This window comes from Equus przewalskii, chromosome 12 (assembly GCF_037783145.1).
Source record: "Equus przewalskii isolate Varuska chromosome 12, EquPr2, whole genome shotgun sequence".
Lineage (NCBI taxonomy): Eukaryota > Metazoa > Chordata > Mammalia > Perissodactyla > Equidae > Equus > Equus przewalskii.
In genome coordinates, this window is record NC_091842.1 from 355,432 (window position 1) to 380,716 (window position 25,285).

Genomic DNA, 25,285 nt, shown 5'->3' on the forward strand with positions numbered 1-25,285 from the left:
TGGGGTCTTTTTCCTACAAGAACGAGCATCTCTGAGCCTCCAGGTTCCGATGCCAACAGGGGCCGTGAAAGAGGCGGATGCACAAACACAGGGAGGTGACCCCGCCCTCTGCTCTGGCTCAGAGGGAACTGGGGATGCTAAAGGCCAGCAAAGGTCCCGGGTTTGGGGTGTTGTGTGGAGCTAAAACGCCCCCTGAGACCCCAAAGAATCCTGGACCGGCTCACGAGCCTGCCAGCCGCCCGTCCGTCCAAGCACGACGCCCACAAAGGAAGGACCACTAAGGCCAGAGACGGCCAGAGCCTGGGACCCCGTTCCCATGAGATGCCCAGAACAGGCCGGTCCACAGAGACGGGAGCCGCACCCACGTCACCTCTCCCTCCTCCAGGGACCGGGAGCCTCAGGCTGGGCCCCTCTGGCCGGGTGACGTCACTCACTTTCGTCAGAAAACCCGGCCTCCAGGCAAACGAATCCACCGCTGCAGCTGGATCACGCACCTCCTGAAGCCCCTTCGTGCGCCTGTCTGTTTTGAGTGGAGGGTGAGTCTGTCCTCTCATTTACTTTGTCTTAATACTTTATCGTTTTTGGCAAAATCCCCCATACGGACTATAAATAACTCAAGAAACAGAGCCAAGTCTAAAGAAAGAGGGAAAAACTCGCTAAGACAACTGCCCAGAAATAACCGTTGTCGACCGATAAACTCCACACCGGTCATCTCTCCGATCGCAGATCCAAACAGCGGGACGGTGGGAGGGGAAGCAGAAAAACTCCTGTGAGGACGGGATCCTGGACTCGTCCCTCTCAACGTGAAGTCGTAAGTTTTATTTTGCTGGAATCCGACAGGAGGAAAAGGAGCTTGACGTGGAACCGAACGGTGGGCGAGCGGTTTTTCAACGCAACCTAAATTCTTTTCCGGAAGGCTCCCTGAATATCGGGAATGAGCACCGTGCCCCTTAGCGCCCTCCCCGGGCTTCAGCGGGAAGGGCAGCTGTGGGCTCTTCCCACGTCTCTACGGCCTGGCCACGTGGGCTGGTTCATATTTAAATTGATTGAAACGAAATGAAATGAAAACTCAGCTCCTTGGCCCAAGACGGACGCGGACGCCCGCCGACGGCTCCCCGACAGGGCTGGTCCGGGACAACACGACGGCGTCACGTACGTTAAAGGAAACTCAAATTTGCAAAAACTCCCGTAGGCAAGAGTGGTGTCGACCCTCCTGGGAGCGACTGGAAACGTGGGTGACGTGTTTCTCGGCCCCCGGGACGAGGAAGGGTGGGGTGGCTCAGGGAAAAACAAACGGGCCGGCGAGGGGAGCCCGGCACAGCATGCGCACGGATGGGAGCTGCGTGTGTGGGCGCACACGTGTGTGTGCGTGTCCCCATCCCGTCCAACACCGGACCTGCCGGCCGTGCAGGGAACGTGCAAAGCCTGGGGCCGCCGGGAGACACGCGGACGAGCCGGGGGTCGGGGGGCGCGTGGGGATGGACGGCGCGCGGGGCCGGGAGCCACTGACCCAGGATGGAGACCTTGCTGAGAAACTCCTCGTACATCTTCCGCTTCCTCAGCGTGCTGCCCTGTCGGGAGAAAGGAAAACAGAGACAAGAAGGTGGGTCTTCACGGCTGAGTCCCGTCAACACTTCCCAACGACCCCCAATGACCCTGAACCCTTAGAGGAAAACTGGGCACTCTGCGTCCGGGAAGCCCCTCGAATGACCGAGGGTCTGAGACAGCGGCCACGGCGTCCGACGCCCGGGGAACAGGGCCCGTCAGCCTTTATGTCCCTCGGAAATTGGAATTCATGCCGAAAATCAGACTCGGAAACGAGGACAGGATGAACGCACTTCTCCTTCAAGGGCACGGTCCGGCGAGCGGGGTGCGGGCGGGGGGCCCGAGAATGAGAACGAGGCCCCACCTCCGGGCACCAGCACCAGCCCGGGGGGCGGGGGAAGCAGTCTGGGCTTCAGCCCTCGCCGTCCACCTCATGGCTTTGCACAGTGCACGAACTCCACAACTGTACGTGGCAGCCCGGCCAACAATGACGTTATCAACCAGCGCACGTTCAGAGAACGGACAGGAGGACACGAGCCTGGTTTTGTTCAATTCAAGTGGCCTCACCAGTCGGTGGGGCCACAAGTTCACCTGGGTGTGAACAGGATGAGAGACAAGCTCTATGGGGACGAAGTCCCACCGTGATCCGGGCCGGCCCCCAAGCGTGCAGAGGGGAGGGGAGGAGGGAGCGCGACAACGAAAACACCCTCAGCTCGGAGCGCTGGGTCTCTCTGGGGCTCTGACTCGCGTCCGTCTGCTTACAGCCCTGGAGGCGAGGGTGTCATCCACAGGGGAGGAAACTGAGGCTCGGCGGGGCTGAGTGACGGCCCTACATAGGGATGAGGGGAGCAGAATGAAGACCCGGACCAGGCTCTGCAGCCCCAGAGCTTCCCCAGGGCCTCGACCTCCCCGATGCGCTGTTTTGTGAATTCCCACAACACCCGAGGGAGAAAACCACGCTGAACACAGGCCCCAGCAGGCGCCCTCCTGGCCCAGCAGGGCTGTGGACCACGTTCTGACCCAGGCGACGCAGACGGACACGGTGTGTGCAATCTCGGAACATCCCCTTAAACAGAAAAGGCGTGCCCTTCTCTCCTTCCTCCCTGCTAGCTGGGATGTGGAGGTCGTGGCTGGAGCTCCAGCAGCCATGCTGGGCCCTTGAGAACGGGAGGTGGTTCTCTGAGCCCACAGAACAACCGGCCCCAGATGGACTGTTTCCAGGGTCCTTGAACGTGATAAATAACCATGTGGGTGAAGCCAGTGCTGTTTTGAGTATTTCTGTTACACCCAGTGTGGCAGCCGGCCTCAGTGATGACCCCCGTGACCCCCACCCCCTGGTATTCACATTCTGTGCAGTCGGGTCCCACACGGAATAGGGCTGGCCACTGTGACCCAGAGGATATCGAGGACGGATGGTTTGAGGTTGACGTGGATGGACTATAAAGGACATCAGGGCTTCCGTCTTGCTCCCTCTCAGACCCCTTGGCCACAGGGATGTCGGCACAGGAGCCACAGGGCCCCGGGCCGACCAGCAGCAGGGGAGCCGGCCCTCGCAGAAATGGGCCCCCCACCAGATGACCGCTGGGCAGTGGCGGAGGAGGGTCACTCATCCGGCTTGGCCAACACGCAGGATGACGTGGACCTGCCCACGGCTGCTTCCTGCGTCCCCTCCTCCCGCCACGAAGGCCTCCGTCAGCCGGGGAGTCGGGCACCAAGCGACGTCCGTGAGAAGGAAAAGTTGGGAAAAGAGAAAAGACAAGCGAAGCCGACTCCGGACACGCGGCGGGGCCCCGGGCGCCTTGGAGGAGCGCGTCCCCATTTGCACCGAGCTGCGTGGTGAAGCGGGGACCTGACCTGGTCCTGTCCGCCTCCAGGGCCGCTGCCCACCCCACCCCCTCTCTCAGGCCCCCGCCCACCGTCGGGTGCAACTCGCTCTTGTGGGTCGACACTCCAAACGCTGGTCCAGCTGGTGAGAAAGCCTGCTCCTGTCTCTTTTCGGAGGAGCCCGTTTAAGGCGGCTTTCTCACACGGGAAAACGGGGGACCCCGGCAGGACCGCCCTGCGGGGACGGGGAGAGAGAGAGAAGCAGCCCCCCGGGGCCCGTCCGGGCCGGCACAGTCGCGGAGGCAGGAGACCCCTGGCCCCGCCTGCGCGCAGGAGCGATGGGAGGGCAGGGGAAGGGAGCGAGCGGGTAGGGACGGGACGAGGCACTGGCACCAACAGCCTGTCCCCAGGAAACTATGACAAGAATGCAGCCGAGCCAAGAGGGGAAGGAATGTCTCCACTGCCAGGTCGCAGCGGCCGCGTCCACGGGCCAAAGCCGAGGCTTTTCCACCCTCGTCTGTTCCGGCTCCGGGAGGCACGGCTGACCTCTCCCAGCCTCCACCCGGGGCATGGAGCGTGGCGGCCCTGCACCCTCCCCGCCCGGCTCCTGCGTCTCCCTCAACAGCCAGAGACACAGGCTGAGCCTCGCCTCACCAGAGGGAAGAGCAAGCCCCCAGGAAGCCCCCGCCCCCGCGCATCCCAGGGCCTCGGCATAGAGAACACTCGGGCTGCCCGCCTGAGAGGTGAAGGCGCTCCCACCCGTTGAGCTGGGCAAGCGTGGACTCAGGTGTGTCCACGACGTCTCTGAGTCTCCGTGAAATGGAGACAAGAAACGTCCTCACCTCACTGGGTCGTTGTGGGACAGAGGCCCAACAACGGTTCCTCATCTCGCTGCTCCTGCTCATGGTGATGGTGACGGTGATGATGATGGTGGTGATGGTGATGGTGATGATGATGGTGGTGATGGTGATGATGATGGTGGTGATGGTGATGATGGTGATGATGGTGGTGATGGTGGTGATGGTGATGACGGTGATGGTGATGATGATGGTGGTGATGGTGATGATGGTGGTGATGGTGGTGATGGTGATGATGGTGGTGATGGTGGTGATGGTGATGGTGATGATGATGGTGGTGATGGTGATAATGGTGGTGATGGTGGTGGTGGTGATGGTGATGATGGTGGTGATGGTGATGGTGATGATGATGGTGGTGATGGTGATGGTGGTGGTGATGGTGGTGATGGTAGCGATGGTGATGGTGGTGATGGTGGTGATGGTGGTCATGGTGATGGTGGTGATGGTGGTGATGGTGATGGTGGTGCTGGTGGTGATGGTGATGATGATGGTGGTGATGGTGATGGTGGTGGTGATGGTGGTGATGGTGATAGTGGTGATGGTGGTGATGGTGGTGATGGTGATGGTGATGATGATGGTGGTGATGGTGATGGTGGTGGTGATGGTGGTGATGGTGATAGTGGTGATGGTGGTGATGGTGGTGATGGTGATGGTGATGGTGGTGATGGTGATGGTGGTGCTGGTGGTGATGGTGATGATGATGGTGGTGATGGTGATGGTGGTGGTGATGGTGGTGATGGTGGTGATGGTGATAGTGGTGATAGTGATGGTGGTGATGGTGGTGATGGTGATGGTGGTGATGGTGGTGATGGTGATGGTGGTGGTGGTGGTGGTGATGGTGATGGTGGTGATGGTGGTGATGGTGGTGGTGATGGTGGTGATGATGGCGGTGATGGTGGTGATGGTGATGGTGATGGTGATGATGATGGAGGTGATGGTGGTGATGGTGATGATGGTGGTGATGACACTGATGGTGATGGTGGTGATGGTGATGCTGATGATGATGATGGTAGTGGTGATGGTGCTAATGGTGGTGGTGGTGGTAACAATGATGATGGTGGTGGTGATGGTGATGCTGGTGGTGATGGTGCCAACGGTGGTGGTGGTGGTAACAATGATGATGGTGGTGGTGGTGGTCCTCAATGAGTACCCCGCAGGAGGGCTGAAGGAGAGGGTCAGCACGCCCCCCGTTCCAATCCCAGACCACCCAGAACTCCCCACTCTCTGAGATCAGTCTCGCCCCCTCTGGGCCTCGGTTTCTCCATCAGGAGAGTGATTGATCTGCCATCACTTTCTCTCCTCCCGCCCCCTGAACCCCACACCACTCTGCCGGTGCCGTCTACACCTCAGCCCAGGAGGGTGCTTGTCTGTTTCCCATCGAGAGGCAGAGAGATACCAGCCTCAGAGATGGGGGTGAGACCTCTGCCGTCAGGCGCTCGCCAAGCTCCAGGCCACGGCGGCCCCAAGCGCTGTCCAGATTCCCGCCCTGTGAACGGCCAACCACAGGAAGCCCGGCCAGGACTCCCACGTGCTCCGAGGTCACGGTGCCTCGCGGGTCAGCCCTTTCCAGGCCCCTTCAGGTGGGCACGTCCCCGCCTCCACTTTACGGGGCTGGGGTCTCAGAGGGCTGGTAACCTGCTCCGTCCACTGGGCCGCAGCATGGTGGGGTCGGGGTTGAGACGGGACGGCCCCGTTCCAGAATCGTGCCCACACCACGCGCTCTGGCTGTGCCGGAGCTGCGAGGTCAGACTGCGCTCGTTCACACGCTCGGGTCCTCTCTCCTCCGGGGGGCGGGGACGGCCTGGCCAGCGCCCTGCTCCTCCCATGACCACCCTCCACATTCACGTCCAGTCCCAGAAAGAGGCTCGGAGGCCCCACAATGCGCCCACACTCGGGAGCTGCAGTGAGAGCCGAGTCAAGGAGGCCACGGGGCCTTGTCACTGCCTGGTCGGCGCGCTGCTCGGTGCGGCCACTTGAGCCCCGGCTCGACGGCCCCGACCGGCCCACTCGGATGGGAGGACCTCCCTGGCGCCCGGTCCAGGGACCACAGCGACGGGGGGAGGAGTCCTCGGGCTCCGAGAGGCCAGCACTTGAAGTCCAGTGGCCTTGTCTGGGGAGAAAAGAGCCCCTTGTCTTGCAAGCCTGAGCAGATGCCAGGAGTGCGGGAGGAGGCGGAGGAGGGAGCTGGGAGCCAGGACGGGGAGGGGCCGGACGGGGTGGACAGTGGAGCGAGGACGGGCCGTGCAGCCGGGAGCAGATCGCGGCTGCTGGGTGTGCGTTCTCCAAAGCTCAGAGAGCACGGGGGACACGGCCGCTGTGCACGCGCGTGGTCGAGGGAGTCGCCAGACACCCCGGGGTGGGAGGGAGCCGGGAGGCCTGGATCTTGAGGGAACTCAGCCCGGGGCTCACGTCCCTGCCCCTCACGTGGGATCCACAGGCCCCGAGCAACCTGTCCACCTCTCTGAGCCTCAGTTTCCTCGTCTGGACGATGAGGGTGTCGTAACTCCTGCTCCGAAGGGTCCCAAGAAGGTTATGGGAGCGGACACAGATCAAGTGACTCGGCGAGGGGACCCCAGCCCTGCAGACACCCAGGCCTCGGGTCCCCACCTTCTCTCTGTGGCTCCGGGCCAGAGTGCAAATCCCCGTTTTAGAACCCTGGAGCCACCCTGCCCTCCACACAGCAGCCCAGAGACACCCCCGGGCCCCTCCATCCGGGGAACCCAGCCCAGCGGGTCCAAGTCCTGGTCGCCGGACCAGACGGCATAGAAGGTGCTTCCGCACGGCCGCCGGCTGGTGGCCACCGTGGGGACGCGGCGCCCAGGCCGTCCGCGGGCAAAGCTTGAGGTCTGTCCAGCGCTGTGTCTGCATTGGGGGCCGGCCTGGGCGCCCACGGCAGCTGCAGCTCCGCCCGGCCCGAGCCGTGCCCGCCGGCCGCGGAAAAGGCATTTCTTTTGAAAAATAATTTATCTTTCTCGCCGAGCTCCCAGCAGTGACGCGGGCCCCGCGGAATGCGGGCGTGTCTGCCGGGAACCTGAGACCTTAAAGCTCGGGGCCACGGCCCCATCCGTCTCCGGCGCAGGACGACAGGTGGATGCGGCCCCCGGGGCCCTCGGGGGAGGAGACCGGCCTCAAAGGCGGACCGGGCGCCCTCCTCTCGGACGGTTTCCATCCGTGACCGAGGCAGCAGGTGAGGCCGGGCTGGGAGCCTGGGGGCTGCTGGGACCCCCCGAGGTGGGCTCTGTGCCAGCGCGGCCGGTGACGACTCCTGTGTCACAGCAACGGGGCCGCGGGGCCCAACTCCTGGGGGACGCCCATGGGCTCCCCGGTGAGTCTGCCCGAGGACCCAGGCTGGTCGGGGAACCCAGGGGACGGGCTGGGTCCCGGCTCGGCTCTGCCCCGTCTCCCTGCTCCCTGCTCTCGGCCTCAATTTCCACATCTCTGTGATGGGGTGTCGGATGGGCCGGCCTCAGAGCAAAGACTGGAGAGAGGCTGGTCCACACGCTGCCCCTGGGCACACCGCCTCCTGGCAGCCCCCCGGTGTTTCTCCAGCGGCTCCTTCATCATGACCCTGGCCCCTCTTTCCTGCAGGGAGTGGAGTGGGCGCCCCAAACCTGGTCCCGGGGCGATCAGGCCGGGAGAGGGAGAGACGACACTTCCGACCTCTCACCTCCCCACCCGCAGACCAGGACCCCGCCCAGGGGCTGCCGTTGCCTCGTTTACAGCTGGAGATGAGGAGACGGGGACATGAGACAGAGGGTCCCACCCCTCCCCCAGCACTGACCCGCCAGCACGTGGCGCCAGGCCAGACCCGGACCCCGGCCCGGGGGCTCTCTCCACTCGCTGTCCAGGGGGAGGCGTTTGTCCTGAGACCAGAACCTAAAATGTCTGGGAGTCCAGGCCCGTCCCCACTGAGCACCGGGGTCTGCGAGGAGGGACACGTCCCAGGATGCGCGTCGTCTGGAGTCTGGGAACCCGGACCACCCGTGAGGGCCTGCTGGACCCCGCGTGGCGGCCCCTCTGGAAAGGAGCACGAGCCGCGGGCGGCCCCAGGAGGAATGGACATGGGGGTCCCGGGGGAGTGACTCGCGTCCCCAAATCTCCCCCAAACGGCCCCCCACTCTGAGCGCCCCCTCCCCTCACACGTGAAACCCCGAGATAAGCCAAGGGACCTACTCCGCGCCACTCGCCTCAGGAGCCCGGCGACGGAGCCCACCGGAAAGCCCTGGGGCATCGCTGTGGACCCCGGAGGGGGTTGCAGAGCAGACGAGAAGGCGATCCCAGTGCCCCCCAGCCCCACTTCACAGACGGGAACCAGACACCCCGGCCGGTGGGTGGGGGTCTCGGGGCTGTGGCTCAGGACCCAGTTCCAAGGGTCTCGGGCGGCCCCAGGCCGGTGGGGCCCTGGATGCCCAGCTTCTGCCCCGAACTTTACATTCATTAGTTCCAAACACATGGGTCCCACGTAGGACTCATGGTGAGCCAGGCGTCCGGAAGCTTAAACAAAGAAGTTCGGGGAGCCCCGGCTCACGCCTGGAGCCTGGGGGAGGCCGGCCCCCTGTCCACGCCACACGGAGCTGCTGAGGCAGAGACGAGACAGATGCTCGGGATCCCGCCAGCCCAAACGTAGGGCCCCCACTACCCGCCTGTGTCCCCCACGGCGTGTTCCAGCTTCGTGCTAAGTGGATGCACGGCCGGTCCGCTCAAGGCGCGGTGGATCCATGGAAACCCACCCAATTCGAGGGCTGATGCAAAAACAAACACCGGCCCACGGACACTCCCTTCCCAGTCGCCCGGGGCTGTCATTTTCTTTCCCGAGACGCTCGGGGCTCCGCAGACCCGGCTATTCTTAGCGCTCAGGGACCCAGAATTAAAACAGAGGAAACGCCAGCTGCCTCGGTGGTTTGGGAACTTCCCTGAAGAGGAGGCTTCGGCCACAAAAATCCCACAGCTGAGAACGACCCACAGGCGCGGACGGCGGGGGCGGAACCACGGCTCACGCAGTGCGAGGGCCAGGTGCATCCAGAGACGGGACCGCTGTGGGGTTTAAGACGAAGACGAGAGAACCGCCTTCCACCAGGATCCGTCCTGGGGGCAGGAAGTCCTCCAGGCTCACACTGGGACCGAGCTCGGGGGCCTGTCCTGCACCGGCCTCCGCGCACCATCCCCCAGCCGCCGCCCCTCCCTGGAAACGGCACAACGGCACCGCCCGGGCCGGGCTTCAGGGAGACAACCCGGCCCCCGAGGGCACGCGCAGCAAGCCCAGGCCCGTCCAGCCGCAGGAGCGCGAGGGGGGGAGGCCCAAGGTCTCCCGGCCACCTGCTCACCTGGCGACCTCCCTCTGGCGGGTCGGGACTCCCGGGACCCAGCCCCACGGGAGCCGGTCTGAGCGCACACCACTGCCAGCCACCAGGGCCCACCAGGGCTCCCGCCAGAAGAGCGCCAGGCCCAGCAGTCACCACGGGTGACCAGGGAGCCAAGGAGCGTGGCTTCCCAAAGGCCGGGGTGCTCGGCTCCCAGTGGCCTCCGCCCGGAGATGAGAGGGAAGGGACTAGGGACCTGTGACCCCAAGGGGTCCCTCCAGGCGTGTGGCCGGCCCGGACCCTCTGGCTCCCTGCATCCTCCCAGAGTCGGACGCCCTCTGTCCTCACCGAGGCGGCCCCCAGCCTGGCCCAGGGATAACTGGGTCCCAGTCGGCTCTGGCCCCAGCAAGGGCTCAGAGATGAGGCCTCATAGGGGCACTGGGTTCGTGATGTCCCCAATGTGTCCCCGCACTGAGAATGGCACCGGCGGGCAGGATGTGTGGAGGACGAGCTTGCCTCCTCGCCCTGGGAACAGCCCTCCCAGCTCACAGCTCATCTCCAGAGCTTTCCGGGAAGGTGGGCCCAGGCAGCCACTGAGTCAGTCACTGCCTGACGGACCCACCGTGGGCCTGACGTGTGCACATGCTCACGCTCACACCGTGTCCCCTGCATGAGGAAGTCTGGTCCCGCCTCGCCACCGGACCCCTCACACCTCTCCTTGCTGCACCACCTTGGCGAATTGTTTCATTCTCAAAGTCACCTCATGATCCAGGATGGCAGCTGGAGCTCCAGCCATCGCCACCAGGTTCCAGACAGCCGGAAGGAGAAAGGGGAAGAAGGCAAAAGGAGCTTCCTCGGATGGCTGCCTGCCTTTAAGAAGCTTCTAGAATCCCTCCCAACACTTTCTGCCCGTCTCCCAGGCCCCGTCTACCAGGGAGGCCGGGGAACAGCCTTAGCCAAGCACATCCCCAGGCGGGTAAAACGGGGCTTCCGACGAGATGCTCGGCCCTGGGTGGGCGGCAGTCTCGACCGGCTGGCCTCCGCACCCCGGGAAGCGTCCCGCGCCAGGGCGCCACTCACCATGAGGATGCGCCGGTAGCTGTCCCGGTCGATGCCCCAGAGCTTGAGGTCGGTCTTGGCTTTCACGGTGGCTGCCCTGGGGGTGCCGTAGATGAGCGCCAGCTCCCCAAAGCTTCCTCCCTCGCTGATGCTGGTCACCCACTCTCCGTTCACGTACACCTTTGGGGAGCAGAGGAGACGCGTCATGGGGGCCACGGGGTCCCCCCAGAAGGAGTCCCTGCGGGGAGGGGCGCACACGGCTGCCGCCCCAGGCCCGTTGCTGTGGGCAGGACCCTGCACCCCGGCCCCAGCGTGGCCTGGATCTGTCGGCCAAGGTGCCCAGCCCACCCCATCCCCGCTCGAGGCCGCAGCTGGACGGGCGCACAGCAGCTCCCGGGTCCGGGCAGCAAAGCCCAGGAGGAGGGTCCCCGGGTGTCAACGCCCGGGAGCCGGGCCGGCTGGAGGTGCAAACGAGCCCCGCCCGCCCCCCGGGCAGGCCTTCCATCCAGTTCCTTATCAACTTTCAATTGGCCACTCTGGGCCTCAGTTTCCCCACTGCACACCCAATAAGCTGAACCCGACTCCCCCAGGGCGTCCCCACCCCTACGCTCGACCCCAGGCAGGCGCCTCCACCTGCGCCGTTTTCATTCATGAGCTGCCCCTCGCCCCACCTCCACCGGCACAGCCCGCTCGCCCGGAAGGGGCCATGCTGACCGTGTCCTCCCCTCGGCCGCGCCCAGGCTCCCCGGGCCTGCAGTCAATGGGCGCGCGGGCTGGCCCGGCTCGGGCTGGGCCGGGAGGAGCCCGGGACAAGATTCCCTTTCAGCCGGCGTGGGCGCCGCGCCCCGCACACTGTGCCCACTATGCACTGACGGCGCGCGCTGCGCGTCCTGCGAGAGCAGCACAGAGGGCGTATTATGCAGGTTCGGTGCCTATAAATTGACACAACGCACCGTTTATTCGCTCAGCGTGTCAATGAGCTTAAAGAATCATTCCCGTTGGCGAGACGGGTGCGTATCGGGAAAGGACGGATTGCGGGGAATCATGGAAGCAATTCTTACTGGAATCAATGGCTCATTATCTCCACAATAACCGAGGCACAGAGCTGCCTACGTGCCAGAAACGCCGTGCGGAGCGGGGCCCGTTCACCCCCGACCCGGCCCGACCGTTCCTGGAGGGAAGTCGGGGCTGCTGGGCACCCGGGGAGAAGACACCAGCGTCCACTGGACGGGGATCCGAAGGCCGGGGCGAGAGGCGTGAGGGGCAGCCGGCAGCCCCTGGCTTTTAGGGGTGAAGGGACGGCACGCAGCCTCTTGTCCTCTCACAGGGGACCCAGAGCCGGGGGCACGAGGACGACTCGCCCCGGGCCTCCCGCGGTTCCGTGACATCCCGTGCGCGGAGGTTTAACCCGCCAGCGCGAGCGAGCACGAACCCCGCGTCGGAGTCCACCGCTCAGATCAGGTACGAACGTTTCCAGGTCCCAGGACCGCCTGGTGTCCCCTCCGCCCGGGGACGGGTCCCCACGGTGACACGGGGCGCGTAGAAGGAACCGCGCGCACCGCCTGCCGCCACGTCTGCGAGCGCTGGGTTCGGCGCATCCGTTTCAGGGCCGTCCTGTGGGGCCGACGGTCTGGAGCTCCGGCCGGGACACGGGACGCCCCACCAGCGTCCTCGCATGTGCCCCGCGTGCCCCGGGCGGCGTCTGCCGTGTCTCAGCAGGGCCAGCCCGAGGCGGCTGCACCCCAACTTTCCGAGGTGCAGCCCCAAAGAGCGGGCAGGGCGGCTGCTGCCGTAGGGCGCGACCCAGGGGACCCCCTTCCTCACCACGGCCCCCGAGGCGTCAGAGAAAACCATTGTGCGGAGCCGCGGACGGGCCAGGGCCGCCCCACGGAGCACAAAGGGGCCATCCTTCTCGGGACACTGGCCTCTGTCACCACGGCCGGCCCGGCGCCGGGCCCCACCCCCGCTGGCAGGCGAAGGGGCGACTTTTCGCTTTGTTTCATTTTGTTGTTATTTCTTCTTCTTTCTAAAGAAAAACGGTGGGAGGCCCCACGGGGCTACATTGATGCTCCCACCATCGGCTGCAGTTTCTCGGGCTGGACCCGGGGGCTCCGATCTGGCTGCTCCACATTCATTCATTCATTCGTTCATTCATTCATTCGTTGGTTCATCTGTCACCCCCTCAGTGCCCGGCACATTCTGACTACACGGTTCCCAGTGGACGGCAGGGGATGCGGGTTCACAGGATCAGCCAGGACACAGCACAGAAAACCTGCTCCAGGCCGTGAAGAGGACGGGAGGCAGAGTCTGTTCATACAGGCGTCTCCTCAGAGGTGAACTTGGCCCAGCCCTGTAGGGCCAGGGGCCACCGTGCCAAGATTTGGGGGAAGAGAGTTCGAGGCAGAGGGACAGGACGTGCAAAGGCCCTGGGGCAGGACTGAGTTTGGAGGGTACTGGATGCAGCAAGACTGAGGGGGAGAGAGATGCCGATGGGGCAGGAGTGGCAGGTGGGGAGGAGGGAAGGGCTTGGACGCTATTCTAGAAGCAACAGGAAGCCACAGAAGGTACCAGCGGGGCCAATGTCACCTGGCTTACATCTGTGACGCTCCCTCTGGTTCAGCGTGAACGGCCTGGGCCTCACCAGAGGGGAGCAGGGAGGAGCGAGGGGCGTCCAGGAGACACGGCTCTCGACCAGGTCCCTCTGCAGGTGGACGGTGACCAGGCGGGCCGGCTCCACCCGGGAGCCTGTGGCGATGCAGAGTCTTTGCTGAGACGGGCCCCCGGGTGGTCCTGACACAGGCCCGAGCCGGACAAGCTCTGACTCTGACCTTGGGGGGCACAGAGGTGGAGACGGCAATCCGACTGAAGGAACGGAATCTGCTCAGTGCAACCCCAGAGGGGGTCCCGGGTGGCACTGGGTGGCTACTGGTTCGGGGACCCCACACGCAGACCACGGCCACGCCGGCTGCCGAAACCAGACAGGCAGGCAGCCGGGGCAGCCCGGGCCGCAGAGCTGCCAGGAGAAGGCGGGGGTCCAGGCTCGGCCGCCTGCCCCCAGCCCCGGGCATCTCAGGTCAACACGTGACACCACAGAAAAGCCAAATGGGGTCGAAATAGCCGTCTGGGTAACTGGAGACAAAACACCAGTCACCTGAGTGACCCGCCAAACCGAGGAAGGGGGGGCTGTGTGGCCTCGGCGCCCCAGCTCCCTCCATTTCTCATGCCCCCCGGGCCGACCCGTCGCAGCCCAAGCCAAGAAATAACCCAGGCGTGTCATCCACCAGGCTGCTGTTTTTGCCTTTCCTGATGGTGAGAAAGAGCTAATGGCCCGTCTCGTCCCGCCTTCCCCAGGTCCCGCCACCAAGAGCCTCGGGGCGTCCGTGCAGGTGAGTGGGCACCTGCGTCCAGGCCACTCGGCTTCCCCAGGTCAGCCCGGCGCGTCCCTCTGGGCAGCACGGCCACATCACCTGCCATCCCTTAGCAAAGACACCCCTTCCGGAAGCTTCCGTGGGCCTGGCCACATGGAACAGCCGCGCGGGCTCTGTTTCCACTCCTCGGCGGGGCAGGCCGCCAGCCACGCTCCTCCAGTGGAACCCCACACCCGTTGTGGCTCCCGGGCCTCCTCCTGCACCCCCGTTGACCCCACACACACAGATGTCCCCCCAAAGCAGGGTGTCATCCGGACCCTGGCTGGGTCCCATTCCAGAGGACAGTCATTACCAGCTGAGTCCGAATCAGCCCCCAACCACAGCGGGGCCAGGCCCTGGACGCGCTCTGTGGGTAAGACGGTACTGGAGGGCGCTGAGACGTCACAGGAAAAGCCATGGCCCACTCTGGGCCCCAGCCCCACGGCGTCCAATTAATAACGGGGGGCTAACAGAGGGCGCCCGGGAAGGGGGACTCAGAGAAGGAGCTGCACCCCCATGTTCACGCAGCTTTATTCACAATGAGCAAGAGGCGGAACCACCCCAGGTCCATCAGTGGGTGATGGGTAAACACACGCGGTCCATCCCCACAGGGGAATATTACTCAGCCCTAAAAAGGAAGGAGATTCTGGCAGCTGCTCCAACATGGACGGGCCTGGAGGAGACTGTGCTGAGGGAAATGAGTCACAAAAGGACAAACCCTGTAGGATCCCACCTGTGTGAGGCCCCCGGAGAGGTCGAGGTCATAGAGGCAGGAGCTGGAAGGGTGGGGTCAGGGGCCGGGGACTGAGCGTTCCATGGGGACCAAGATTCAGTTTGGGAAGATGAGAAAGTCCTGGAGGCGAACGGTGTGACGACTGCACGACGACGTGAACGTGCTCAAGGCCCCTGAACTGGGCACTTAAAAGTGGTTAAAAGGGTAAATGTTATGTTACGTGTATTTTACCAATTAAAAAAAAAAAAACAGAACGCCAGGTAAACAGTGAGCGACAACTGGCCGCGACCCAGGGAGCCGTCAGCCGTGCGCCCCCCGTCCCCGGGATGCGGCTCAGAGGCCCCCCCCCCAGCGGTGGAGGCCGGAGACGCGCTCCTCCCATATCTCGGGTGAAACGGGGCTGACGCGGGACACAAAGGAGGGACCCGAAATGACAAGGCCTGGGAGGACCGGGAGGAGCCGGCCTCCAGCACAACCGTCCCCGAGCCGGCCGGCCGGCAGCCGAGGGTCCTTTCAAGTAGAAATGCTATGTTCCATGAATAAAACAAATTGGAAGATATTTTTGGTCTCGGAAAAGCGGATTATAGCTCTTGGCAACGCACACGCGGCCACAGGCGCTTTCGGCCTCTCCCTGGAAAACCACAACTTAAACGGGACCCGGCGCTCTTGGCACCCGGGCACCTGGCCGGCCCCTCGGGGCCGCTGGTCGGAGGGCAGCGTCCACCCCGCGGGAGGGAGGGGGCGAGCGGGACGCCCACGCGGAGCCCCACCCGGTTAGAAGGCCAGAGTCGGGGCCTCCGAGGGGAACCCGCCTCCCGCGGGGCCCGGGCGTCTACGGGGCAACCGGGCGGACGGCCGTCTCCCTCCCCGGCCCCCACCCCACTCGGCCTCGAGGGCCGCCCTCCAAAACCTCCCCACTGGCCCTGACGGTCCTCAGGCCTCGGCTGCCCCGTGCCCCCCGATGGTCGTTGCCCTGCTCCCTCGTGGGAGCAACTATCAGAGAGGTTGTTGCCGCCCACGACCCCACAACCCCCCGACCCCACGGCCGAGAGCCTCTTTCCCATTCCACGCCCCTGACTGAGCATCTCTGAGCCCCTCAAACGTGGCCTCGCCCACACGGCCACCCGCCCGGCGCCGCCCGTTTACCCTGCGTGGCCGAGCCTCCCACATCACAGGAGGGCGCCCCTCGGCCCCGCACGCCTGCCCGGCCCGGCTGGAAAATCTGAGGAGGCTTGTGGCCTCGACGGGCATCACGACGGCCCCGCAAGTCACCGCCTCGGCCCTCGGGGACCGTCCTGAATCCAAGGCTGCGGAGGGAAGTGGGCGTCCGCCCTCGGGGCCCGGACATCCCGGCTCTGCCCGGCCAGAACAGCCTTACAGCCGCCTCTGTACCTGACCCGCCGGGCCGTGGGAGGCGCTGGGTCTGCCGAGACAACATATTTGGGGAATTTGGGTTACGAGAAGGTGACCTCGCTTTTTCCCGTCACAAAAGCACCTCCACGTGTGTCCCCAGCCCCACCCCGAGGGACAAGCAGCAAACAACGCGCCCTGGACGAGGCCGGGAACCCCCCTCGGCTCAGGGCTCAGCCTGACCCCCTCCTAACGGGCCTGGGGCCTGGCTGAGACCTCAGGGGCCGGGGGTCACAGCACAGGCCAGGCCAGTCCCCACCTCACACCAGACACACAGGGAGTGAGACCAGGGGTAGTGGGCGAGGCCACGTGGCCCGTCACAGTCTGCAGCCGGGGCTGTCCTGCTGGACGCGAGGGAGTCCGGCCGGATGCGAGGAGGAGGAGGAACAGCCCTTCGAAGACGCTGATCGGTCACCCCAAGCTCAGGTGACACGAGTCGGCACCCTGCAGACTCTTGGGAAGTGAAATGGAAAAGTCTCTGATTTCCATGAACAGAGGAGAGAGAAGAGGACCCCGGAGGGGAGGAAAAGCAAGATCCGGATCCTCGTGGGGCTCCGGTCCGGCGGGGAGGGGTCTGGCCCTCGGCCGTGAGCACGGTGGAGAGAAGAGGCTCTGCCTCGACCGGGGAGGAACCCAGCGTGGGAGGGGTCTTGAAGGATGCATAGGAGTTTGCAAGGCAGAGCAGGAATAAGAGCAGAGGGACAGGAGGGGTAAAGACCCAGAGGCAAGTGCTCATTTGTGAATTTCCCGCTTCTTGGCCATCACCCCCCACAAACCCCCAAGGGCAGAGGCCGTGTCCCCGCCACCCATACAAGTGTGTTCTTAGGGCTTTGCAAGCGCTCGATGGACAGTGGAGCAAGAAAGGGAAGAAGAGCAGAGAGAGGTAGGAGACCAGCGACGGGGCAGAGAGAATGAGGCGGAGAAGGAGCCGAACAGAGAGAGATTAGGACCGGCTGGAAAGGCCGGGCTCTGACCCTGGAACAAGCTGACCCCACACCTCCCAGGGCCGGCTCTGTCCCTGGGCACCTCTGAGAGCTGGGGCGGCTCCAAGACGGCCGGGCCCGAGGATGATGCCCAGCTGGGACGCTGGCCGCATCCCCGTCTGTCTTCTCTATTTCCTGGGCTGGTTTTTTTTTAACCCGGAGTGAAGCCAGCAGGAGTTGACTTTGTGGCCTGGCAGTCGGAGCCCAGGGTCACAGCCCCGGCCGCCTCTCCTCCCCCCTCCTCCGCACACTTCCTCTGCGGCCCTGGGCGGCCCCCCCGGCCTTGGCTCCTGCCTCAGTTTCCTCTTTGGTGGGAGACAGGGGCCCATCCCACCCTGAGATGAAGGGCTGCAGACGCCTGGCTGGGGCCGGAGCGCAGGCCGGAGAGAAACCCCGGCTCCCAGTCTGGGCGGCCGCGGCTCTGGAGGTGCTCTGAGATCCCGACGGTGAGTCACTTCCTGTGCTCCCGGCTCCGGAAGCCGAGAGCCGCCCGCCCCGGTTCCCAGAACGCGGTGACCACGGTGGACACAGGTGGGCTGCCCGGAAAATAAATAAGTAAATGCCCCCCAAAAATAGCCCGGGCCGTACCGGAGGCCGAGCCTGAAATAACTCGGCTGGGGCGGCATCGCCGGGCAGAGCGGGATGCAGGGCCCGTGTGTGGTCAAGGGGGCGGGCGTGGGGGCCACCGATGCCCCATCCCAGGTGCTGGCATCCGAGGCCCGGAGGAGACGGGGGCCAGCCTGGGACGTGGCGGCGTGAGGGTCCCGGAGGATGTGTCCTGACTGTGCGCCAGGACCGAGGACCACAAATGCTGTCCCTGCCCTTGGGGGCTTCCTGTCTGCGTGGGGGAGGCGGCCGGGGGTCAGACAAAAGGGCACGACCCCGGAGTGCGGTGGGCACAGGAAGGAGGCGTTCCTCCTCCTGACACAGGGCGAGGCTCTGCCACCCGGAGCAGCCCCGTGAACGCGCGGGTCCCTCATCTCTGGAGACGGGAGAACAAGAGTAAAAAAGAGCAAGAGTGAGTGAAAATCAGAGACAATGACATTCCTCCGGACACACGGCCACGGCCCGCGCGTTCTGAGGACCGGGCGCCACGCTGGACACAGTCGGTTCCACGTACAGTCAGGACCTTGGGGGGTCCGTGGACGCTTAAGAAGCGTTAACACCAGCGCGGTCGACTCAGCCGGCGCCTCACGGGCCGCAGATTCGGGCTGAGTCTGGTCCCAGGAGCCACCAGGGACGGCAGGCGGCGCGCGCAGGAGGGGGACCACGGCCACACGGCGCCGCCCGCCAGCGCTCCTCCTTCAAAGTGTGCTTTCGTATTTTTACAGAACCTGTTAAGTGACTCTGTTACTTTTCTGGATTGAAAAATTAAACTAAATTTTTTAAATGAATTTTAAAAATAATTAAAAATGAGAAAACGTGTGGCTCAGAAAGAAGGCTTCCTAGACCTGAGCTTATCGGTGACCCGACGGTGTAGAAAGAGGGCATATCTTCCCCAAAACAGTTAAGGCGTACTCACATCCACTTCCCCTTGATCCATCACGTAGAAGTTGTCTCCTTCATCGCCTGAAACAAGAGAGGAAACAGGACAGTTGGTTTAAGGCCAAGGAGACAAGTTGCGAGTCTTTGTTTTTCTTGCAAACAGTGTTTCGACACCAGCTACAGAGCCATACTGGGTCTATTTTCCAAAGCTTTAAAAAAGAAACATTGTATCTATTCAATGTGCACAACATTGTATCTATTTAGCATGTGCAACATTGTATCCGTTTGCAGGTGCAAGCATTGTTTCCATTTGACATGGGAAATAGGGTGGTCGCACCGCCACGCAGCACACGCTCTCCTCGCGCAGTCACGGGGGCTGCGTGTGTTGACCGCACCTGAGATCCACTCTCTTTGCGCATTTCTGGTGTTCTCGACCGTTGGCTCATTTTTTTTAAGTGACGAGATTACGGAAACATACGGGGTTTAGTTTTGTCATGCAAACCGTTCTTGTCTCCAGAGTGACTTTTCTCCAGGACAGACAAGGAGAGTTTCATATCCATATATTTTTATAAGCGAACAGCCCGTTTTTTTCCCCGCCGTCGACTTCGGCTCAGAGAAAGAGAGGGAACGTACCTTGCTGTATAACGGTCTCCCCGGCGATGTGAGTGACGGGGAACATGGCGTCGAATATGTCGCTGGAAAAGAAAACAGGCCGAGTCAGGGAGTCGCGGTGGCGCCGGGCACGGAGCCCGACTCTCTGAACCCCACACGGGGCCTCACGGGCTTGTGTTCACCAGGAAATGGAAACGCACGTGAGCTAAAGAGGGAATAAAACCCTTCACGACCCCTCCGTCCAGAGAGCGGCTCTGACCCCGATCCTGTGCCAGGACAGGGTTTGCTGTTTGGGGTTTTTACAAAAACGGGATCACTGGACACACTGCTGGGGACTCCAGTTCGAAAGCAAAAGTGACAACGGATCGCGAACATTTCTCCTGTCGGCAAAGGTGATTCTGCGGGACACGGCAATCGGTCCGGACCTGTTTTCTGCATTTTTCCAGGCAGAGCACTTCCTGTCAAGGGGGTCCTGAGACCCGGATGCGGGAATGGGACGTGAGTTTGGAGTCTCTGCTCCGGTTGGAACCAGACTCTACAACAGGCTGACTCCACGAGCCGCCGAAGCCGGCGAGGCTGACACGGGGGGCTGCACCACCTGGGCAGCCTGGCCGTTCAACGTCCTAAATTTGGATGTGAACTGGCAGAGTGCGAAGGGGAGCGAGGAGGATGCATCCTGGGAAAGATGGGGGACGTTTTATGCGCAGGGGTGCAACCAGGACACAGGGTCAGAGGTCAGCGTCTAGATCCCGAAATGCAACGACCACCCGTGGAGGCTGCCCCGGGAAGGGTGGAGCCAGGGCCCCTTAGGTAGGAAACGTGGGCTGTGAGTGCAGGATGGTCAGCTGACTCCCATCTGGCTGGTTAAGAAGGGGATGCTGGGGGCCGGCCTTGTGGCCTAGTGGTTAAGTTCAGCGCATTCTGCTTTAGTGGCCCAGGCTCGGATCCCCAGCGCGGACCTACACCACTCATCAGTCATGCGGTGGCAGCATCCCACGTACAAAACAGAGGAAGACTGGCACAGATGTTAGCTCAGGGCCAATCTTCCTCAGCAAAAAAAAAAAAAAAAAAAAAGGAAGGGGATTCTCGGAAACCTTCACTGGCCAGGGTGGGCGAGCCTCAGAGGGGCTCACAGGCGCCCCCAGGAATCCAACTTGAAGTCAGAGATACAAACAGCACTGTGCCCAACCCCCCCTGTTTCCAGGGCCTGGCAAACATAAGGACAGCAGCCGTCTCCTATTTAAGAAACGTTTCTCTCTCTCTCTGAGAAGGAGGGCGGCACCATGGGGAGGTTTGCGGCCCCTTCCTCACGGGGCAGTGACGGGCCTGGAGCAGCTGCCCCACCGTCCAGCCCCGTGCGTCTGTCCCCGGCCCAGGCTTCGATTCCCGGCCTCAGCATGCCCGGGGAGCATCCGCGGGTGCATCTGGCCACTGTTTTTCAAATTGCATTTCTTCAAAGCCACAACGTCAGGGCTCTTAAAGTGAGCAGGCCTTTAAGAAAGGATTTTACCATTCCTCCCTCATTAAAGCTAGAAAACTCTTAACTCGTAATGGTAAAATATCTCAAAAATGCCATAAATAATGAAGCAGAGGCCAGAACACCCCCTGCCCTCTGGCGTAGACTGAACAAGTGTCCGACGTCTCTGCTCCAGGTCGTTCTCCTCCGGGAAGGCTCACAGGAGGACCCCGACCCCCCACGCACGCTCCACGCGTCACCTCTCGGGGAGGCATCTGTGAAAAGCGCCCTCGTTATTCGGCGTCTTTATCACCCACGCCCGGGTACCGTCTGCATCTCCGTTCTCCCTCCCGTGTTTTCTGAATCGCGTCCAGATGGAGACACGAAAAGCGGCCGGGAGGACTCCGTGGCGTGAACACACGCGGCTCGTTCATCCGCTCCTGCCCGAGGACGCTTCCCTGTTTCCTCGGTCACAGACGGGGCCACGAAGAACGCGAGGGCTCCCCAGGAGGAGACAGGCGGGTACGCATGCCCGCGCCCCCATCACCTGGGGCTCGAGTCCCACCTGTGCTTCCCCCGCAAGATGCATGTCCCCAAACTGGGTGGCTGGGCGCTGGCATCCGTCCCCACAGCCTTTTCTGCACGTCCAGGTGCGTCCGCGCCGCCTGACCCGAAACCCGCCCGACCACACGCATCTCCCCGTCTATCTCCCGGCAGAGAAGCAACGTGGGGAGACGGAAGGAGCCGAACCCCCACTCTGAACGGCGAGGCCGGAGAACCCAGCCTTGTCCCCAAAACGACCCGATGACCCCGGCTCGTAAATGGCCGAGGCTGGAACCAGACGGATGGCCGCACGCGCTCCGCTCCACTCCGCTCCACCCGTCCCCCAGCGAACAGCGCCCCCTCCTTTTCCATCGTCCGCATCCTTTCAGACAAACCCCGCTCCCTTCCACCCTGGGAGCCTTTAATGGCACAAAAAGGCACCGTCCGTACAAGAAACACAGCTTTCTGTTCGAGTCTGGAGGGCTCCCGGGTGGAAGGGGAGGCAGGAACGTCTGGGTCCCAAGAGAAGCCCAGGCGAGGGCGCCCACCCGGTCCTCGCCTCATTGCGGTGTCTCTGTGGACCCACAGGGCGCCTCCACCAGAAGCCCCCCAGGTCGGCCCAAACAGCCCGGATGTGACCTCGAGGGCAACACTGCTCTTTATTTATCGGGTCCACCTGTTTGCGTCACCTCAGGTCGGGGCTGGTCCTCAACCCTGTCGTAACACGGCGGATGCCTCTGGCTTCTGGTTCCGCCTCTGTAGCTCCTCCCAGAATAAGGATTTTAAATGTGGGAAACGAGATACACAGAAAATCACATGAAATCATCGATATCGAAACACGCAAACGACACAAACGCGGATGCGACAGCGGCTGACGTGCCCGCTCACGAGGGAGGGAAATGCCAGCGTTGGTGAGAGGTGAGCAAGTCTTCCCTCCCGAGTCCACAGACCCCTCTGAGTGGGGGGTGGGACCCAGCACGGAGCCCCCGCCGGCAGGGCTGAGGCTGCAGACGGTGCTCAGTCAGGATGGTGTCCGGGGAGCGGGCCGTCTTGGGCACCAGCCACACCCTCGCCTGGACCCAAAGGGAACCTCTGTGATCTCGGGGCCCATAAAGTCCCAAAGGGGTGGAGGCCTGTGTGGGGTCCCAGCTCCCACCTGGCCCATGTCTCAGAGATCACAGCTGTTTGGAAGTTTCCACCAAATCACTCCCCACCCCAGTGCCTCTCCCTCCCCGGGTCCCTCAGTTCTTGCATCCTCACCCTGCTGCTGATGGTTCCCTGACAGCGGGTCCTCAGTACAATATGGATGGAAGGAAGGAAGGATGGATGGATGGTGGATGGTGGACGGGTGGGTGGATGGATGAGTGGATAGATGGATGGATGGTGGATGGAGTGGATGGATGGATGGATGGATGGAAGGTGGGTGGGTAAATGGATGGATGGTGGATGGTGGATGGGTGGGTGAATGGATGGATGGATGGATGGAAGGTGGATAGGTGGGTGGATGGATGGATGGATGGTGGGTGGATGGGTGGTGGTTGGATGGATGGGTGGGTGGGTGGATGAGTGGATGGATGGATGGTGGATGGATGGATGGAATGTGGGTGGTGGATGGATGGGTGGATGGGTGGATGGATGGGTGGATGGGTGGATGGTGGATGGATAGACGGATGGATAGATGGGTGGAAGGTGGATAGGTGGGTGGATGGGTGGTGGATGGATGGATGGATGGTGGGTGGATGGGTGGTGGTTGGATGGATGGGTGGATGGGTGGTGGATGGATGGATGGATGGTGGGTGGATGGGTGGTGGATGTATGGTGGATGGATGGGTGGATGGGTGGATGGATGGGTGGATGGGTGGATGGTGGATGGATAGACGGATGGATAGATGGGTGGATGGTGGATGGATGGAGTGGACGGATGAATGGATGGAAGGTGGGCAGGTAGATGGATGGATGGTGGATGGAAAGAGGGAAGCATGGTTGGAGAACGAGCTGCCTGTTAAGACAGGTTCAAGTTACTAGATCAGCTAGGATGAGTGTGGGTCTTTGACAAAGTCCCTGCTTGCTGAAGCCATTCTCCGTCACAATGATAGCCGTCGATCTTGAGTTCTTAGTCTGAGCCCAGTGCCCTCCCCCCAAGATGAAGCCTCATCAACGTTCTCTCATTGGAACCTCACAACCATAGAGATTCGTGGGCCCCCATTATCGTTCCCACTTTACAGATGGGAAAATAGAGGCTCAGAAAGGGTAAGTGACTTGCCCAGGGTCACACAGCTAGCTTTGGGTGCAGTGAGGTTGACCACCCTGAGAGGCCCCCAAAAGGCCCCATTCATTCATCCTCAGAGGACGCGCAACAGGTCACTCTGGAGTGGGGGTCTCGGCCCCCCTCTGGGAGCGCTCGTCCAGGCACCATCCGGTGCGGTGGGTCCACTCGGAGGGTCCAGGCCCCCAGGACGGAGGCAGCCCCAGGCTCTTGCTGGCAGGACGAGTCCCCCCGGAGACACCCTCTCCAGGTCCTGGGAAGGTCAGGCGCTGCCCGCACTTGCCAGACTGGACTGTCCGTCCACCCGGGAGCCTCGCTGATGGGAGGCCTTCCTGCTGCACCTGCCCAGGCCACGCTTCCACTTCCGGGCAACCCTGGCTGCCCGCAGGACCCCGACGCTGCACTCCCTCGGCCCCCGGGCCCAGCGGGGAAACTCGGTGGGACCCAGAGCTCTTCCCTGAGAGAACCGTGTCCTGGCAGCCGGTGGTCTCGTCCGAGGCGCCCCCTCCCGAGGCCGCTGTCTGTGCAGCATCGTCAACCTCAAAGCCGAGAACTGTCCCCGTCACACCCGATGCCCGAGCGTGTGGCTCTTTGACCGTCCCCACGGAACCGACGTTTTCAACGACACGTTAAAGGTGAGGTCTGACCCTCAGGTCGCATCGCCAACTTGCTAAACTTCCGGAAAAAATCGCGCAAATGGAGCCGCTCCATCCTGGGCGTTTTATTCCAGCCAAATAAAAGCCATTTAAGTGTTGGTCGCAGCTAATCCCAACGACAGAGAGAACTTCTGGTTTCCATTTATTTTAAATCTGAACGCCACCACCCTAGTGCCATTTTAAAATAAGACCGATGGGGCCGGCCTGGTGGCGCAGTGGTTAAGTTCACACGTTCTGCTTCTCGGCGGCCCGGGGTTCACCAGTTCGGATCCCGGGTGTGGACATGGCACCGCTTGGCAAGCCATGCTGTGGTAGGCGTCCCACATATAAAGTAGAGGAAGATGGGCACGGATGTTAGCTCAGGGCCAGTCTTCCTCAGCAAAAAGAGGAGGATTGGCCGCAGTTAGCTCAGGGCTAATCTTCCTCAAGAAAAAAAAAAAAAAAGACTGATTCTTGACTTGCAAGTAAATGTTTAGAACACTTGTCGTTTAGAACGGTTAAGTTATTTTTTACAAGCCAGCCAAACCCACCTGCCCCTCTAGGTCAGGACCAATCGGGGGCCCTGAACTAGAAGCCAACTCAGGGTGACGGAGAAGGCTCCCTCACCCTCAGACGAGGCCCCGGCCCCGGGAGCAGGTGCTGGCCGTGCCTGGCTCCGGGCACCCACCTGCCCTGAGAGCCACGTGGCCACAGTCAGCACCGTCCACCAGACATTCTCTGGAGTGTGAAGAGTCCTTGTCGTCACCTCTCGTCACCTCCGGCCACCCCAGCCCCTGAGCCCTCGGGGGTGTGAACAGAGGGGTCGAAGGTTCCCTGACAGTCAGAGAACCCCAATCCTGGGGTCAAATGCCAGCTGGGCTCCCTTTCAACCTCCAGGGCAGGTGGCCTCGGGATGAGACCGCGTGGGGCTGGGAAGGCAGGATGCCCGGGGCGGGGGACCCTGGGACGGTGTGGCCAGCGCGGCCTCCCACGGCCCCGAACACCAGGGCTGGGCAGAGAGGTCCTCGCAGTGGCTCAGATCAGCCTCAGGCTGGGCCGCGGAGCCCCCGCCGCCCTCCGCCCACCGCGCTCCTCTCCTGCAGGTCAGGAGCACATGCCGGCCCCCAGGCCAGGCTCCGGGGCTCCAGGGATAACCGCAGTGGAAGCTCT

General features: G+C 62.8%; 1 protein-coding gene and 1 long non-coding RNA gene across 7 annotated transcripts in view; one reads left to right on the forward strand and one right to left on the reverse strand.

Annotated features, from left to right (window-relative positions):
* Positions 1 to 25,285, reverse strand: part of PRKAR1B (protein kinase cAMP-dependent type I regulatory subunit beta) — a 118,325-nt gene that overhangs the window by 10,587 nt on the left and 82,453 nt on the right. For 5 of the 6 annotated variants that reach the window (XM_070567247.1, XM_070567246.1, XM_070567248.1 and 2 more), the window contains 4 exons: positions 19,237 to 19,298; positions 18,641 to 18,687; positions 10,607 to 10,765; positions 1,511 to 1,571 (listed from right to left, as the gene is read on the reverse strand). In XM_070567247.1, the coding sequence (XP_070423348.1) occupies positions 1,511 to 1,571; positions 10,607 to 10,765; positions 18,641 to 18,687; positions 19,237 to 19,298 (329 nt within the window). Of the gene's footprint in view, positions 1 to 434; positions 1,572 to 10,606; positions 10,766 to 18,640; positions 18,688 to 19,236; positions 19,299 to 25,285 lie in introns of all 6 variants that reach the window. The other variant, XR_011524653.1, reaches the window with a different exon arrangement.
* Positions 7,282 to 9,113, forward strand: LOC139074814 (uncharacterized). The gene is made up of 2 exons (XR_011524654.1): positions 7,282 to 7,413; positions 7,815 to 9,113. It is a non-coding gene; the product is annotated as an uncharacterized lncRNA (long non-coding RNA).